The sequence below is a fragment of the Berghia stephanieae genome, chromosome 1 (assembly GCF_034508935.2).
Source record: "Berghia stephanieae isolate SIO BIC M18660-M18661 chromosome 1, UCSD_Bste_1.3, whole genome shotgun sequence".
Classification (NCBI taxonomy): domain Eukaryota; kingdom Metazoa; phylum Mollusca; class Gastropoda; order Nudibranchia; family Aeolidiidae; genus Berghia; species Berghia stephanieae.
In genome coordinates, this window is record NC_088360.1 from 42,043,438 (window position 1) to 42,061,206 (window position 17,769).

At 35.6% G+C, this 17,769-nt stretch overlaps 1 protein-coding gene across 13 annotated transcripts in view; it reads right to left on the reverse strand.

The window, feature by feature from the left end:
* Positions 1-745: 745 nt before the first annotated feature.
* LOC144974933 (excitatory amino acid transporter 1-like) overlaps positions 746-17,769 on the reverse strand; it is a 69,311-nt gene continuing 52,287 nt past the window's right edge. For 10 of the 13 annotated variants that reach the window (XM_078918502.1, XM_078918493.1, XM_078918479.1 and 7 more), the window contains 6 exons: positions 13,087-13,264; positions 11,204-11,383; positions 10,497-10,550; positions 4,517-4,711; positions 3,415-3,549; positions 2,007-2,773 (listed from right to left, as the gene is read on the reverse strand). In XM_078918502.1, the coding sequence (XP_078774628.1) occupies positions 2,554-2,773; positions 3,415-3,549; positions 4,517-4,711; positions 10,497-10,550; positions 11,204-11,383; positions 13,087-13,264 (962 nt within the window). In that variant the 3' untranslated portion in view covers positions 2,007-2,553. Of the gene's footprint in view, positions 2,774-3,414; positions 3,550-4,516; positions 4,712-10,496; positions 10,551-11,203; positions 11,384-13,086; positions 13,265-17,769 lie in introns of all 13 variants that reach the window. The other 3 variants (XM_078918460.1, XM_078918548.1, XM_078918487.1) reach the window with 1 other exon arrangement.

A 17,769-nucleotide genomic window follows, 5' to 3' on the forward strand; every position in this document is an offset into this window, starting at 1 on the left:
TGGTGTAGAAATAACAAAATTGTCTATTCTATTGGTAGGTATATTTTGATGCTCTTTTAATAGTGTGATTTAAGAGCATTTCATCAGTCATCCGAATGTTTCCTCCCCAGACTGATATACTAAAGACAACAAACACACTTTCAATGGTTGATCTATAAAACAATATGCACAAAATCTCGACTTCACACTGAATCGATCCCTGTCCCTTTGCGAGCGAAGCAAGTCATTTACCGACTGATCATACATACTAAAACGATTAGTTTGTAAAGAAAAGCAGGTTTTGGGAATATTTTTTTTTAATTCTGAAGTTTACTGCAATTCATTTCTCTTGATGCCGTTATAATATTGAACATAGATAAATAGAAATTAATTATTTTGTTTCCAGAACTTCGGTATAATCCAATTTAGTATAACTACGATCCCTATAAATTGCATATTCAAAGAGTCATGGCCCAATGGTTCCAAAAGCATGCATTCACTCTGTCGTACAGTAACTCAACCTTTTTGTTTGTTTGTTTTTGTTTTGTCTGGGTTAGAGTTGGGGGTGGGGGGTTGTTTGGATTTGTTTTGACAAGGAAACTTTTACTTTGTAAATATCGATTGATTAAGGGATCATTTAAATCTATTGAAGTTTGAAGTAAAAATTTCCGACAGAACAACAACAACAAAACATCTGTCTTTGTACAGTATCGCTGGTATACAATGCAAATAAATAAATCGAGGTATTAGGATTACGACAAGAGGGAATGTTTTATTAATTTTTAGTGTGTAATTTTGTAAAGCGTTTTACAGAACGAAATGGACGTTACATTTGATTTTCAGTGAGCAACACAATATAATATAACATTTATAATATTTTGGAATAGAGATTTCAGGTAGAATTTAAATAAAACAGAACCGCAGCCGCATCCAATTTTTTACTGTCCACAGATTCCAGCATCTTAGTAGTTACTTTTCTCCTTAGTTTATGTCATAACATTATGTAATCTCTTTTATTAATCTGATCGTCTACATAGCACAGATCATTGACATCCGATTTTAAAGAAAAGAATAAGAAAGATAAAATGCTGCATTCATTCATCATATAAAACAGTTTTTACTTAAGTACAGGGTTTTTCATTAAAAAGGAAATGATTATAAATTGATATATCTTGTCAATTAATTAACACGTTTGAGCAAACAATGTATCAAAGGAGTGGAAATTATCTAAAGTTTTGTTCAGATATGCATTCAAGTCTATTTCAGTTACTTTTTCATGAAAGGACCCAAACGGTGAAGGTCACGTTTTCTTTTACTCTGGTCGCATTAAATTGTTTCAAAATATACTATTGAAAATGCCCATAAAAATCGGTCTTGCATTTGAGTTTTTGTATCAAAAGACAAGCAATTTAAAGTATGATTCCGCGCCATCATTGAACGCAAATGAAAACAAGAATGAAATGAAAGTAACCTCTTTTGAAGGGCAATATTTGTCGACTGCTACGATTGAGAAACTGGCCTTTCCAAATCAACTCAACGCAAAGAGTAAGTACTGTTTCGTCTGTCAAGTCAATGATCAGAACATTATCTATATTCGATGGTCATCCAGGAAATTTCTACTGATGTTTGCCAGCGAACTTTTGACAATTTTGTGAACCGCATGGACACTTGTTTGAGTCCAAATGGGGACCACTAAAAACATCGACTGAAGTAAAATTCAACAGAAATAAGAAACAACCTAACAGCCCACATTATTAAAGGAATAGTTTCTCCATTTTAAAAATATTTGATCATCGTTTGATCTGTGACGTTGAAAATCGTTTCAACCATGCCCAAGCTTCTCAAATTTTGCGTTCAAAATGGCGTTTCCAGCAAAAGCAGTACTTTAACTTATTGGACTTTTGCGAATTTTGAAACAAAATAGCAATATAAAATTAACACCAAACAAAACTTTAGAAGATGGCACAAAATTTGATATGTGTTTCGTGATTCTGGGATAATATGCCGCTAAGTTTTGTAATCCTACATTTCTTTTTTTTTATCAAACATACTGCATTGTTGAGTAGTGCTATTGGAGAGGATCGGAGCAACCAATTTTCAGAGTTGTGGGTGTGTGTGTGTGTGTGTGTGTGTGTGTGTGTGTGTGTGTGTGTGTGTGTGTACGTGTGTGTGTGTGAAGAGTATATAATAATTTCATGGATGGATTAAATATACTTTTGAAAGTGTTCGATAAATGTAACTAGAGCATGATATAATATTCCCCCCCCCCCCCCCTTCCCGTTTCCCCCTCAACCCAAATCAAAATGTAATAATTCGATGCGCGCCTTCGTGTACAGATTTGCAGGTCTGAGCACCGGGCACAACGGATGGGTTTGATTTATAACATTGTTGTAATGAACAATATTTTGCGTTGGTTCAAGAGTATTACAACACCATAACACTTTGGGTTATCAGACCTGTAAATATGAATACGTCGGATGCTGCACGTGATAAGAAGTTAATTATGGAGCAATACACATCAATCTTTTTTTTTCTCCCTCTTTCTTTCTCCGCCTTCGTCATTTTTTTAAAAAATCACATTTTGCTAACGACAGTCCCTGGAGTTTGTTGTTCAACAGAGAACACGCTATCCACACGATTCACGTCACCATTATGAGAATCTTTTTGAGAATTGTCAGCGTTCCCAGTTACTTCTTCATAGTCCATCTTTTTCAGGTCACCTTGGGCAACCTTTTGGACGATGCCGGCACCAAATGAATCTCCCATAACATTCACCATGGTCCGGAATCGATCTCTGTGGGGAAAAAAAAAAGAAAACATGAACATTGTTTTTGTTTTTTTTCAGCATATCACTCAGTGGGAGAGTGCACGAGTAAATTATTGTTATGTAGAGTTGTTCATTATCGGTGTTGATGTATTGTTATATTTACCCGTGTATAATGATTTCAATGTCGGAGAAAGATCATAAAGATCTAATGTTTATTTATTCATTATTACTCCCATGTTCTTAGAGTAAAATTCAGCGTATTCCTAAAATAGAATTTTTTTTAAATTGAGTTGGATGGGATTTTAAAACTGTAGAAAAGATTTGGCTGTTGCGCTAATAGGATTCAATAGTTAGATGTCACGTCCACCCAGCAACGAGCAGCTTGGTTCTAAACAAAGAAAATCGGTACTTTATATTCTTCATGCTAGCTAGAACTTTTTCACATGTCATGTGATCAGAACGTACATATATAAGTCAAAAACATGATCAGATTTATAATGTTTTTCTCCTCTGGATAACATTTTATGTTCGTCGGAGAAGAATTTCATTAGGGCGTCTGCCATTGTTCCGATAGTTTAGAACCAGTTACTAAGTTATCATTACGGGGAAGTGACGTCACGACTGTTGAAGCCTATTTGCAAACACAAACGGATCACTGCGATACTCACAAAAGCCAGTCAACAGCAAGAATAAGTCCAACATCCTCTGTCGGAAATCCTACAGCTGTTAGGACCAGTACCATCGTCACCAGACCAGCTTGTGGTACTCCGGCAGCTCCTATTGCTGCTGCTGTAGATGTTAAACTGTACAGGGATAGAAAAGAATGATTGGTTATCTATATTATGTGACCCACCGCCTCAAAGCGGTGTTATTTCGAGATGAACTAGGTGAGGCTATGTGGTCTACTGGTATGACACTCGCATCTGGATCGGAAGGTCTTGGGTTCGAGACCCGTTCTGAGCGGCACATAGTTGAGTCATTGGAAAAGGCTCTTTATTCACATTCTTTCACCGTACTCAGGAGTAAAATAAGTACTCGTCCATTAACAGTGTTGTCTCTTTCCGAAAAAAAAAGAAAAGAAAAATGGCCTACCAGGCGTCATGTCTCGTCCTACATGTTAAGAGTTGCTCGGGGCCTCTTGTAAAGCGCTTTGAGCACGTTTTGTGGATATTGCACTATATTAAAGCTCAAGTTTTAGCTTCTGGAAATTGAATTCATAGCATCAAATATAAAACGTGGAGTTTATTTCTCTTTGTTTTCGTGGAGCATAAATACTCTTTTTATTTATTTTTTTATTGCAAAAAATTCTGAAGTCCTCGTTCTCATCATTTTATCTCGAAATTCGCTTTTCGGAGTGCCGACTCATCCCGACATAACACCGTTTTGAGACGGACGGTCGCATATGTGACTAACCACCTCAAAGCGATATTGTGTCGGGAATGAACTCGAAGCTCAACATTGAATTCATTGTTAAATATTATATTCATGAGGTAAGTGGGTCACTTCCCAAGACAGTCCTGTACTGGACAACAGATGGGAAGAGAAAGCGGGATAGACCCAAAGAAACCTTGCGAAGGACCGTGGAAAAAAGAAATAAAGGAAACAGGCCTGTCCTGGAATTGGAATACAGCCCCCGCAAAAGCAGTCAACCACCAAAAAAAAAAAATGGAGATGTCTGGTGGATACTCTATGTGCATCAAGGCCGAAAGAGGATTAAAAGTAAGAATATGAGGCATCCAATCAATGAAGTAATGAAGTGACGTCACTTACCAGATGGTTATAATGTTGCCGATGTCCATGTCCAGTCCTCGAACCTGTCCAATGAAGATGACGGCCACCGCTTCGTACAGAGCAGTGCCGTCCATGTTGATTGTGGCGCCCACTGGTGCCACGAATGAGATGACTCGGGGATCGATATTGTTGTTTTCTTGAAGGTTTCGCATGGTGATGGGCAGCGTGGCAGAACTGTGAGAAGGTAAAAATAGTCATTAATAAAAAATAATGACAAATGCCAATAATAATGATAACATTAATGACAATAACAATTATGATGATATTAATGAAAATATTGTTTTGTTTTGCTTTTACGGGTTTTACGGCGCTTGAGACACATTTAGGTAAATGCGCCAATAAAAACCAAGAAAATGATAGAATTTTAAATAATGGCGATTCCAAGAGCATACTATCATTTTGTTAGTTTTTGTTTTTAAGGGTTTTAGGGGGCTTGCAACACACATCATATCAGCGCCAGTAAAAATGAAGAAATGGGATAGTAAAAAGTTCTAGATTTACACAATTGTAGTACCCAATAAAAAGGAAGATAAAGGGGAATTTCTCGTATTTTAAATAGGGAATAGATGTAGATTTCAAAAGCACAGTATTAGTGTACTTAGTTTAGTAATAATAATAATAATAATAATAATAATAATAATAATAATAATAATAATATAATAATAATAATAATAATAATAATAATAATAATAATAATAATAATAATAATAATAATAATAATAATAATAATAATAATAATAATAATAATAATAATAATAATAAACCAAAAGGATTATTTTGTACACGCATGTTATATAAGCATGCTCAGTTAAAAAACACATTAATATGAATATGTCATATGTATGCTTGTATGTATGTGTTTTATTGTGATCTCTCACTGACAGGATCGTAAGGTCAATACGAATAATTCAATAATTCGAACAACCTGAATAGATTTTTTTTTAAATCGGTCATTTCAAAAGTCTCGGAACATTATGTATTAAATTGATATTTACATTATGACAATACCTTATTATGTCGGATTATTTATCATTTCAACAGAGAAAAACAGATAAAGGGGATCAAAGATAAAAGAGATAAAGATCCTTCTCCTCCCCCTCCCTCCTTTTTTTTTTTTTTTTTTTTTTTGCCTCCTCCACCTTAGGAGATAGGGGTGGATGAAGTTTACTTTAGTGGATAACTATATTTTCTGTTCTTAAACGAAATAGGCCAGGGTTTTTCTGACATATTTCTTACACTTTGGACCACTTTGTTAAAAAAAAAACAGTTCTTGTGACACATTTACAATCTAATCATTCCATGAGGGTATGTGGTCTTGTGGTATGCCACTGGTCTTCGGACAAAATGGTCCAGGGTTCGGCTCAGGTTCTGAGCGGTACATATTTGAATATTTATTGGAAAAGGCTCTTTAATCACATTCTCTCACCGTGCCCAAGTTCGATACGAGTAACTGGCCGTTAACGACGTTGCCTCTGTTGGAAAAAAATTGTAGTATCGCCTAACAGACGGCATGTCTCGTCCTGCAGATTAACAAAGTTAAGTGCCGCACTCTGGAAAAACACGCATTTAAAAAATTGGCCAGAAAACTCGTCCTTCAAATATCACTCGATTTAAATGACCCTCATCTTTTAAAAATCTCTCACATCTGGGACTTCACCAAAGTTCCAGGTTGAATGTTCCTGCCAAGATGGGGGTAATTTAAATCGATTGATATTTGAAAGACGAGTCTTTTGGTCAAATCTTTAAATGCGGGATTTTAAAGAGTACGACAGTTAACTGGTTAAGTGTTGCTGTTGGCTAAGGACACATTGTGGTCAAGTGGATATTGAGATAAGTAAATGCTTAAGTTTTTTTTTCTTCCCAGGTATAAATAGAATGCGCTTGGCCAAGGAGTTCACAACATTGCCATCCGGAAGTATAACGGACCAACACACAAACTCTGTGTAACCATGAACTTTTATAGTCTGGTTAATACAGTTTAGTGAGAACAACTCACAAACGCGGATGGCAAAAACAATAACAAAGGCCTGAGTGACGTCATCTGCATACTATCTATAAAAGTAAAATGACGGAAAAGGTCAATAAAATGTTGCGCTACTTTACAATGACTCGCGAAAAAGTGAGCTGAGGTGGACGAGTTCAAATAAAGATGAGATGACAAGTGCAACCCATCAGTGTTTTGATTTGGAGCTCACACCCAATTAACCAGTAGATTTTTGACCCGTCAAAACATGGAATTTGTGACACACCTTCTCAGATGCTCGGACAAACATGGTTGTGTATAAACAATAATGTGAATGAAATCAACTTCTTTATGATAATTGTTATTGTTTTTATACCGCCAAATGGGTGAATACATATCGCACAATTTTCTCGATCATACTAAAAAAGTTTTGAGTTTACACATAGTTTTCTGTGTTGGTTCTATTTATCAAATGGTAGAATAGCGGGTGTTTTACCAAGACACATAACATCGATAATAAAACCTGTGTTTGCTATGTTTACCTATCACTACCATTGTTTTCATTATGACGACTGTCCGAGAGGCGTGGTTATCTAAGTTGCTATAGTCCAACCCACACATTGATTGACTCTACTTAACCATAATAATATAAATATAATTCACTAACATAACCTACCTACAATCATAACACAGGCGTTTGAAAAAAAAGCATGGGGTTGTCAGATGTTCCGATGCAATTCGTTCACCAGTGAACTACCAAAATATTGTGATAAATACTCACTAACTGTGTGACTGGACTATTTTTCTGTTTTGCATTACTAAAGGTAGCTATGTAATTGATGGGACGCCCGTTAATTAACCAATCATAATATTTCCTGCCATTTACTCCCTTTCACTTTCGTCCCCTTGACTATTTATTTCCTGTATGAAAAGGCCTTAGAAACATTAGTACATGTCAAACACACAAATATGTCAGGTCCAGTTGGTGAGTATATCTCACAATATTTTGACACACTGATATAAGAATACGCTTCAACAGTCGTAACGTCACTTCCCTCGTAATGACGCATGGTAACTTAGTTACTGGCTCTTAACTATCGGAACAATGGCGGACGCCCTTATGAAATATTTCTCCGGCGAGCATAAAAACGTGTCCAGAGGGGAAAAAAAGCATTATAAATCTGATCATATTTTGACTTTTACACATTCTGATCACAAGACATATGAAAAGTTCTAGCCAGGATGAAGAATAAAAAGTACCGCTTTTATTTGTTTAGAACCACGATGGTCGCCGTTGCAGGGCGACGTGACATCAGACTATTGAATCCAATTATATAGAAATGTATGCCGGGCCTCTGGAAATAAATAGTCAAAGGGACGAACGAGTTAAATGACAGGGAATATTCTGATTGGTTAATGCTTAGCACTGCTCGAACCGAGTCAAGTTTTTTATTATCATTTTGTTGTTGTTGTTGTTATTATTATTGTTTTGTTTTGTTTTTGTTTCTGTTTGAGGGTCTGACCAGAGCCTAACACTAAAACCCACTAAGACCCATATTTTGACTTCTTTTTTAGGTTTGTGGACCGCCGAGTGAGTTGTCTTTAATAGTGGTCAAGGAAACGAGTGATCCCATTGGTTGAACTTTTGAATGCAACTAACGATTTGTCTTCTAGTGTGGCCACAGACTTGTCATTTGTTGGTCAGTGTGTACGAAGGCCACGGTCTGACCCTTCGGTCTGCTTGAGGTGATTGGATAACTGGATTTGTCAGACCTTTTGGGGAGCATTTGTGATGAAAAAAAAACAATCTATCGAGAAAGTAAACAGCAATAATCGCTGTCCGGAATAGATCCCACCCCATGCTATGAAGAACTACTTTATGAATTAATTCTATTTAATTATTCTTTGACCGTAGAACCGGTGCAGTTTCAAATTAGCAAATCTAAACAATTAAGGAAGTAAAGTCCCAAGTCTGAAGCCTACATTTTAACGACAATACCTACTTACAAACCATAACTAATCGATTTGGGTACCAAACCAATGAGTAAAGTATGTGTTGGTTTATAGATGTGGCTTGTTTGGGTTCCAAACGATAGAGTAAAGTCTGTTTTGGTTTATAGAGATGTTGTCATAGCGTTTATGGCAGCTAAGTGGGCAGTAATATTACATGTCGAGCACAGTGTCAACATCAATTCATTTAAACCTCGCTCTACTACAGATTTACAGGACTAATAAATACAATGAAGAGCTTAGCTTACCATCGTGCCCTGAGAAAACACATTTAAAAGGTTTTGGCCAGAAAACTTGTCATACTAATATCGATCAATTAAAGTGACCCTCATTTTGTTAAAACGTCTCAAAACTGAGACTTCATTAAAGTAAAAGAAAGAAAATTGGATGTTCAAAAATAGTATAGATTTACAATCAAAAGTATCCTAGAAAGGGTAAGACAAATGGGGCTCGTTCAAACTGGGAACAGAAACAGATTCTAAGAATAAACTATCAATGTTAGAGATTTCATAAAAGTCCCATCCAGACACAACATAAGATCCCACGACATTTAAGCCGAGCCTAAAGCATTAATGGAGAAGAAAGAGATTTGTTTCTTTAACTTTAAAATAAAATCTTAATCATGAGCATTTTGACTTTAAAATTAATTCTCGTCATCTCCATTTCATTCCGACGTACTACTGGATTGCCATGCTGGGTCACCTTATTCGGCGGTGGCTCACAAATAAAAAAGGAGCGATTTGTCCTGTCACGACAGAGGGGACATTTTCTAAGAAAAGCTCATTCCACTGAACAGCTAATTGGTTGTTTAACCAGTTATCTGTCGTACTCTGGAAAGACACGTATTTAAAATTGGTCCAGAAAACTTCTCCTTCAAATATCGATCGGTTTAAACGGCCCTCATCTGGGCAAAAACTCTCAACCCTGGGACCTCGCGACTTCATTTAAATCGATTGATATTTGAAGAACTAGTTGTCTGGCCAAATTTTTAAATAAATTCTTTTCAGAGTTAACTGGTTTAAAAAAGGGGGAAGAAAACGTCGGCTAAAAGAAAACAGAATACTGTTGACATTGAATTAAAAGGCACTGGCCAAGCCTTCAAGGTCAAAGACAAGTGTTCGAGGAAGTAGTGGAGGTCACTATGGTGGGTACCTACACTGCGAGAGTATACTTGGGTAGGACAAAATGACAACGTTCAAACAAAACCTAAGAATAAGAACAAACAAAACCTTGAGTGTTAAAAAGGTTTACCAGGAAAGAAAAAAAATTGGATCCTTTTACTCTGAACCCTAACCGACATTCACTTGATAGTGCTTTGTTAGAAATTGTGCTCATATAGATTTGACCGTAGATATAGACAACCAGATTGTTCCAATGCCCTATTCTCAATGTGAATAATCTATATTTATTAGCTATATAAGAAAACGTAATCATGCAGTTTTTTTAATGCACTGGAGAAGTTTTTCTCACTATCAGGCCAATCAATTTTCAGCCACATCAAGGTCAAGGTCATATTAAATTCACCGCGATATTTTGAAAGAAGGCGATGTCTTAGGTCATAATAAAATACAATCAGAACAGTAGAAGAGTTTTGTGACTTACCATACGTTGACTGTTGACTTTGAATTGACCAAGTTTTCAATGCCAAAACAAGTGTTCGAAGAAGTAGTAAATGTTTTCATAGTGGATACACTGCAAAATGAGGCTTGGATAGGGCTTTTGTACGGATTTGACTTCGAGATTAAATTGACTCCAAGTAAAAAAACTTATTCAGTCCACAATTTTTGTACAAAAGCAGCATGTTAGCAGTTTGATACAAAGACGATATCTGAGTATTACATTTATTTCTGATAAGATGGGGGAAATGTGCCCAAAACAACCTTTCCCAGGGCTTACTCAACTCCAGCGACCAATATTTCCGTTTGAAGACTGGACCGTATTCTACAGGAATCTGGAAGGTCACTACTACCCCAAAGCAACACTTACCTAGAGGAGGTTCCCAAAGCGGTGAACATAGCCTGGAGTATTCCAGTCATGAATCTGAAATGAAATCACAAAATTGTCAGTAGTATCAACAACAACTTTAAAAAAAACGTCAATAAAAAAAAGAATATCAAATTTATTTTTGTCTTATCTTCTCCAGATTTATGTTTCCTGCTTGCACTATTGACTGTTACTCACTGGTTAAGAATTATAGTGTGCTTTTATAAAGAGCCATTGCCTTTAAATGTGCGCAATACGGTATACAATATTTTCTATGCCAACATCGACACTCAAGAAGTAGAACGAGATATGAAGCATGTCCCGTTTAATATTCGACAGAGACAAAGCTATAATAGATCAGACTCAATTGTGAGAAAATGTGAGTGAAACTGTTCAAAGATCTCAACTTTATGCCTTCAAAAACGGGACTCAAACTCGGCCTCTACAAGTCACAGATAGAGTGTTATACCATTGGTTAATTGATATATTGATTGATATAAGTTTTACAGCATTCTTTTCAGCGCTGCGTATATTAATTTCTGTTCAAATTTCCCAGTCACACGATAAATATCACAACGTCTCCAAATTGAGTCGAATTCGGACCTCAAGATCCAAGAGCGAGCGAGAATTTTACCACAATGGTAACGGCTTCCCGCCCGGATATCCCTTTGTTTAATTAGACGGTGTTAAATAATAATAATAATAGTTACCTGTATGGGTTCTTTCGGACGAAAACAAAGTACAGGAGCGGCAAGGTCAAGAATCCATGAACAGCCAGGCCAGCCATTACAGTCAAGAAGTAATAACCGAGTTGTTCAAACATTTTTTCCGGATCATCCATACCCACGATCTGTGAGGCCACCAGGAACAATACACCGATTGGAGAATACCTGGAAAAGTAACAGGTCGCTTTTGAAAACCTATTCGGTGAAAATAATCAAATATAGCAAAGGCACGAATACATTCATTACATATGTACACACACATACATGCACACACACACACATACGCGTACACACACACACACACACACACACACACACATACAAAGGGTGGTCCAAAACTCGTTACACTGTTTTCAACCATATTATAATCTTCTTACGTAAAAGAAAGTCTTCGTTCGTATTTTGAAAGTCTATCGGTCAATATCTGGAAAGTTGTATATTACAGCACATAAATTCAAACAAAACCTGCGATTATAGTCATTTTATTTCTGAATTCAGACCATATCTCAGATCTAGTTAAAATTGGAGTTATCTAAAACTGTTAAACCATTTCAAAAGTCAGAATTCCATTTTCCTCATTCGAAGAGTCGTCTTAATCGGATTACATCTCTCATCTTCAAAATCAATGATAATCGGTCTAATGCAATGTTTTCGAGAGCCAGGTCCAATATGCCGCATGTTTGGAAATGGACGAGGTCAGTTGGTAAGAACTGAAGAAAACAGAGAGATGAACAAAACATAACTCGAGACTCGTCTACATCAACATAGAGACAATTACAAAAAGCGAAGCTTTTCAAAAATACCATTGTATCACTTCCGAGAATGATTCCCATATAGATATGCATCTTTACAAAGTGCAGATGAACTGAGAAAGAGAGAGAGGCAGAGAGAGCGGGGGGGGGGGGGGGGGGGGAGAGATGAGAGAAGAGAGAGAGAGAGAGAGAGAGAGAGAGAGTGTGTGTGTGTGTGTGTGTGTGTGTGTGTGTGTGTGTGTGACAGAGAGAGAGAGAGAGATAAAAGAGAGAGAGAGAGACAGAGAGAAAGAGGAGAGAGAGAAATAGAGAGAGAGAGAGAGAGAGAGAGAGATTGCTAATTCATGATATGCATAGGTAGTGTGTTTGGAGAAAAACACTGATAAGACGCAGATGATGAACATCTTTATCAATCTTTGTTTGGTTGGGTTGTTGGGTTTTTTTTGTTGGTTTTTTTTTTACGGGTTTTACGGTACTTGCAGCACGTTTAGGCCATATCAGCGCCAGTAAAAAGGAAGACATTGGGATGGTATAAAAGTTCTAGAATTACAATTAAAGCACCCTAGAACAAGTAGGACAAAAGGAAATGGCACAAATAAGGAATAGGTGTAGATTCCAACAGCATACCATCGATGTACTTAGTTTCAGATCACCTAAAGGTCTAATCCAGACACAAGCACGGTATCCCACTAAGAGGAACACACTCAAATGTTTGCATTATAAATTCAAAACAACAAATATAATGATACATAACAGAGAGATGATTTATAAGGGAAAAAATATCATCTCCCCAAAAAAATAACTATACATTTGAATGCTTCCCTCCCACCCAAGGATTCCGGCCAGGGCCATGGCAAAACCGGGTAAAATCAAATATTTTTTTCTGACACCCCCCCCCCTCCCAGTCCACCTAGAAGTGAGTGGGATAGCTGGGTCTGTTAGACCTGACGGAAAGTATTTGTGGCAGACTAAGGTCCTATTCAAAGGGTAGCAAGCAATTTCTATTGTCCGTTTCACGCTATAAAAACATGGATAAATCTCGGCTCCATGGGCCTATGGCTCTGAACTACTTGTTTGTTTTTGTTTTTTTAATTGAATGCCTGGAGTGTTAATTACCATATAACGGCAGAAACGAGAAGCATGGTAGCATCACACATCGCTTCTACAAATTCTTTGAGCGCCTTTCCTTTCTCCCCAAGTTTGTTGATGGCAATCCCCATGGCGATGGAGAAAGTGACCAGTCCCAGCATGTTGATTCCACCTGTCTGCTCCAAAACCGGGTCGTATTCAGTGGCTGGAAAAGAATTTAAATTTTATCATCATAATAATATCATATCATATCATAATATCGATAATTTGCGATTTTTCATACAGGTAGCTGAGCCTGTTGATTTTGAATTGAAAGGCAATAACCAAGCATTTAATGTCAAAGTCAAGTGTTCGAAGAACATGTCTGCTCCAAAACCAGGTCGTATTCAGTGGCTGGAAAAGAATTAAAATTTTATCATCATAATATCATATCATATCGATAATTTGTGATTTGTCATACTCGAAGCTGAGCTGTGGACTTTGAATTGAGGTAAGCATTCAATGCCAAGGTCAAGTGTTCGAAGAAGTAATAGTAGGAATTTCTTTAGTGGGCACACTGCAAAATTAGGTTTGGCCAGGACATTTGTAAGGATTTCACTTCGAGGTTAAATTGGTTCCAAGTGAAAATCCTATTTAATACAAGTAAATCCTATTTAATACAAGTGTTCTGTTAAAACTAATAAATCTAACATTCTACATTGCATATTCTTTGATAATTAAAAACAAATGATTTAAAAGGAGAAGCAGATAAAAGCATAGACAGGAGGGTGTCAACAAAAATTCAAAGTAATATAATGTTATAATTATTCATATGAAGAGTGCCATCAAAGAGATGATTTACAATATTATAAAGGCCATTCGCCCAGAATAATGTCATTCAGAGTTTCTTTGATAAATAGAGAAATTGGAGTAGATGACATTCCAGCTTTGTTTCAGGTATAACTTTAGTGAATAGCAGTTCCGTCTTCCCTTATGCCCCCCCCCCCACCCCCACCCTTAAAAAACAATAAACATTAAAAAATAAATAAATACGTGTTTTGCCTTGTGAAATACAAAACAAACATCAATGATAATAATAATAATAATAATAATAATAATAATAATAATAATAATAATAATAATAATAATAATAATAATAATAATGACAATGATAATGATAATGATAATAGTAAATAATAATAATGATGATGATGATAATAATAATAATGATAATAATAATGATAACAGTAATGATTATGGTAAATAGTGATAATGATAATGATAATAATAATTAATAATAATAATAATAATAATAATAATAATAATAATAATAATAATAATAATGACAATGATAATGATAATGATAATAGTAAATAATAATAATGATGATGATGATAATAATAATAATGATAATAATAATAATGATAACAGTAATGATTATGGTAAATAGTGATAATGATAATGATAATAATAATAATAATAATAATAATAATAATAATAATAATAATAATAATAATAATAATAATAATAATGATGATAATGATAATACTGATAATAATGATAATAATGAAAATGATAATAATGATAATAATGATAATAATAATAATAATAATAATAATAATAATAATAATAATAATAATAATAATAATAATAATAATAATAATAACTGAGCAAAAGAGTTAGAAGGTTACGAATTAATACGCTGATATCAATAACGCTATGCCGGTCAATGACCAGTATAGATAATATTATAATAAACACAACCGTTTCCACATGAGGTCACTGATCCCTCTTCGCTTGTCTCTCATTCTGAAGTTTAGGAATAGCCATGTATTATGATATGCTGAATAAATTACAACAAAATCACCTTGAATGGTCCGGACTTTTTTCAAGACCCCCCCCCCCCCCCCCCCTTCTATCTCCTCTCCCCTCATTTCACACATTCTGATCATTCAATAAACTGTGTACGACACACGATAAGAATAAAGTCAAAGAAGAGAAACGTTTAAAAAGTACATATTATTATAGAAGAAAAGATATTGACGTCTTTCAGCTCTTTGTCCTTGTTTTCAGATAGCCATTTAAATTGTTAGTTCTCACTAAGTTATATCAATTAGACAATGAACGTTTATGGGAACACATAGTTGTGTGTGTGTTGGTGCGTTATATCCAACTGGCAGATGCTGTGAGTATTTTACCTAAACTTATAGCATCAATAAAGAGTACTGCCGTTCCCCGAATAATACCGAGAGAAAAATATGGCCAGAAGACAAAGTCCCAGATTTGATCATCTTTGCCAAGGTGAAGGTCATTTTAATCGATTGATATTTGAACGACGAATTTTCTCGCCAAAATGTTTTAAATGATTTTTTTTGTTCACAGTTCGACAGAGCAGAGGTGACCTAAAGGGTTTGCTTGTTTTTTTGGGGTTTTTTTTTTTCCTTATTTATTCATTATTTTTTTTTAATTTTCTTCTTCTTTTCTTTAAAAAACAAAATAGAAAACAAACGACATTCCCGACCTATGACCTTCGCTATTGTGGGGCAGACAATGATTAACGACAACACGGAATAGGTCGACAAATCAAACAGCTAAATATAGATTGGCTTATAAATAGATAAATGAAAATGATTCGTAAACGTTTACGGCCAGGTGCTCATTTTACATCTGAGTACGGTAGGAGAATGTGAGTAAAAAGTCTTTTCCAAGGACTCAACTATGCGCCGAACGAAGCTCAAACCCAGGACCTTCCGATCCGAATGCGAGTGTCCTAGCACAAACCACATAGCTGCACTACGTAATGGTTGGTCACTACTAGCCGCACAGTTTATGAAGAGAGTGGCACGGTGTTGTGAAGGCTGCACCCCGCAAGTCCCCTCATGGAAATGAGTGAGTTAGTGAGTGGATGACTGTGAGAGAATGTGAGTTTAGAGCCTTTGTCAAGGAATCAACTATGCGCCGAGCGAGGCTCGAATCCAGGATCATCCGACCCGAAAGCGAGTGTCAAGCCACAAGACCACATAGCCGCTTGAGAGTTTTTGATAAAAAGAAAAAGAAATAGTTTTTCTATGGACTTGTCCGCAGTTTTACTATCATTCTCTAAGCGTTTAAATATATTTGGTTCTCGTGGTAGAAAGACACACGATATAACATTCAATTGTATAAATTGCTTGAGCTATGATTTGGATAACAAAGTATTCTGCGCACATTGACAAAACTTTTTTTTTCTTTCGTTTAGCTTGAAAAGTTTTATTTCAAATATTGAGAGATTTAAAGGCCCTCAACTTGCCACAACCTCTTAAACACGAGCCTTTCCAGAAGTCTTCTCAAATTTGAGAATCACACAAATTGAGGATTAGTTCAAAATCCATCGATATTTAAATATTTTCAAAATGAGTTTTTTTTAGTCAGACAAGAGCAGCATTATTTTAATTTTAAAGACTTTTAATGATAAGTTGGCGGTCATTTTAATATATAGATAAATAAAGAAAAAGGTTTTCTGACCAAAATGAGCACGTTTAGTGGCTATTGCGCTATTTAAAGCTCAATTTATTTTTTTAATGATCGATCGATATTTGAAATACGAGTTTTCTGGCCAAAGTTAAAATACACGTTTTTTCAAGTTTAAGGCAGTAAGCTGATTGAAACCAATATAACTATAGGAGTTGGTGGTCGTATTTGGATTGTATTGTTATAAGCTTAAAACCATTACAAGCCAAGAAAGGTTTACAGCATGGGACTACATACAATTTGGGGTAATAGTGAGTACCTACCAGTGATTCAACTCAGCCACCCGCCCACAAACTTAAATCTAAATTGTTTATTGTTAAGATGGCATTGCTGCCTTCCTCTGGAAAAAAATAGTAAATAAAAACAAAACAAGCATTTAAAATTGTGGACAGAAAAATCAAATATCGATCGTTCGTACGTGAAGGCACAGGTTTGAGAGGTTTTTTTTTTTTTTTTTTTTTTTTTTTTTTTTTTGGCAAGATGGGGGGGGGGGGGGGGGGGGAGGGCATTTTAAACGATCGTGAAGGACTAGTTTTCTGGTAACATTTTTAAGTCGTGTACTTTTTCTTTTCTTTTTTTTTTTTCAGAGTGCATGAAATGAATAACATACTTTTGACATCTGAATACGACATTGAGCAATGGACCATAATAATACTATTCTTCGGTGTCGACTGTTGCAGCAATAAATGGCTGACAAAGCCGAACAATGTTTTACATGCGATTTGAACAATCTGCGTCTGTACGGGGGAAAATATCTTTTATGTTCAAATATATTCATATCAGTTAAAGAATAATAAAGATTTAAAAAAAATAAAAACAACATATTATATGGTAAAGGAAAACATGTATTGATCAATGTCATATAAAAAGCTTTTTTTCTGGCTGCGTTAATTTAAAGTTAAATTTGTTTTTTTGCCATTAATCTTTTGAATAGTTGTAGGCTGGGGAGAAATGCTTATGAATAAAGGTGTAAGGGCTTATGTCCTTTTTAATATTTTAATATCATATGAAAGGATTTATTCCTTGTCTTAAAAAGAGATTGCAGGTTCCTTTGTATGGCGTGTTTTGTCCGGGTTTTTTTTTTTATTGTTTGTGTGTGTGTGTGTGTGTGTGTGTGTGTGTGTGTGTGTATGTGTGTGTGTGTGTATTTGGAGAAGGGGGGGGGGGGTGGTTTGTTCTTTTTTTTGTTGTTGTTTTTTAAGAATTTGTCTTTGATTTGTT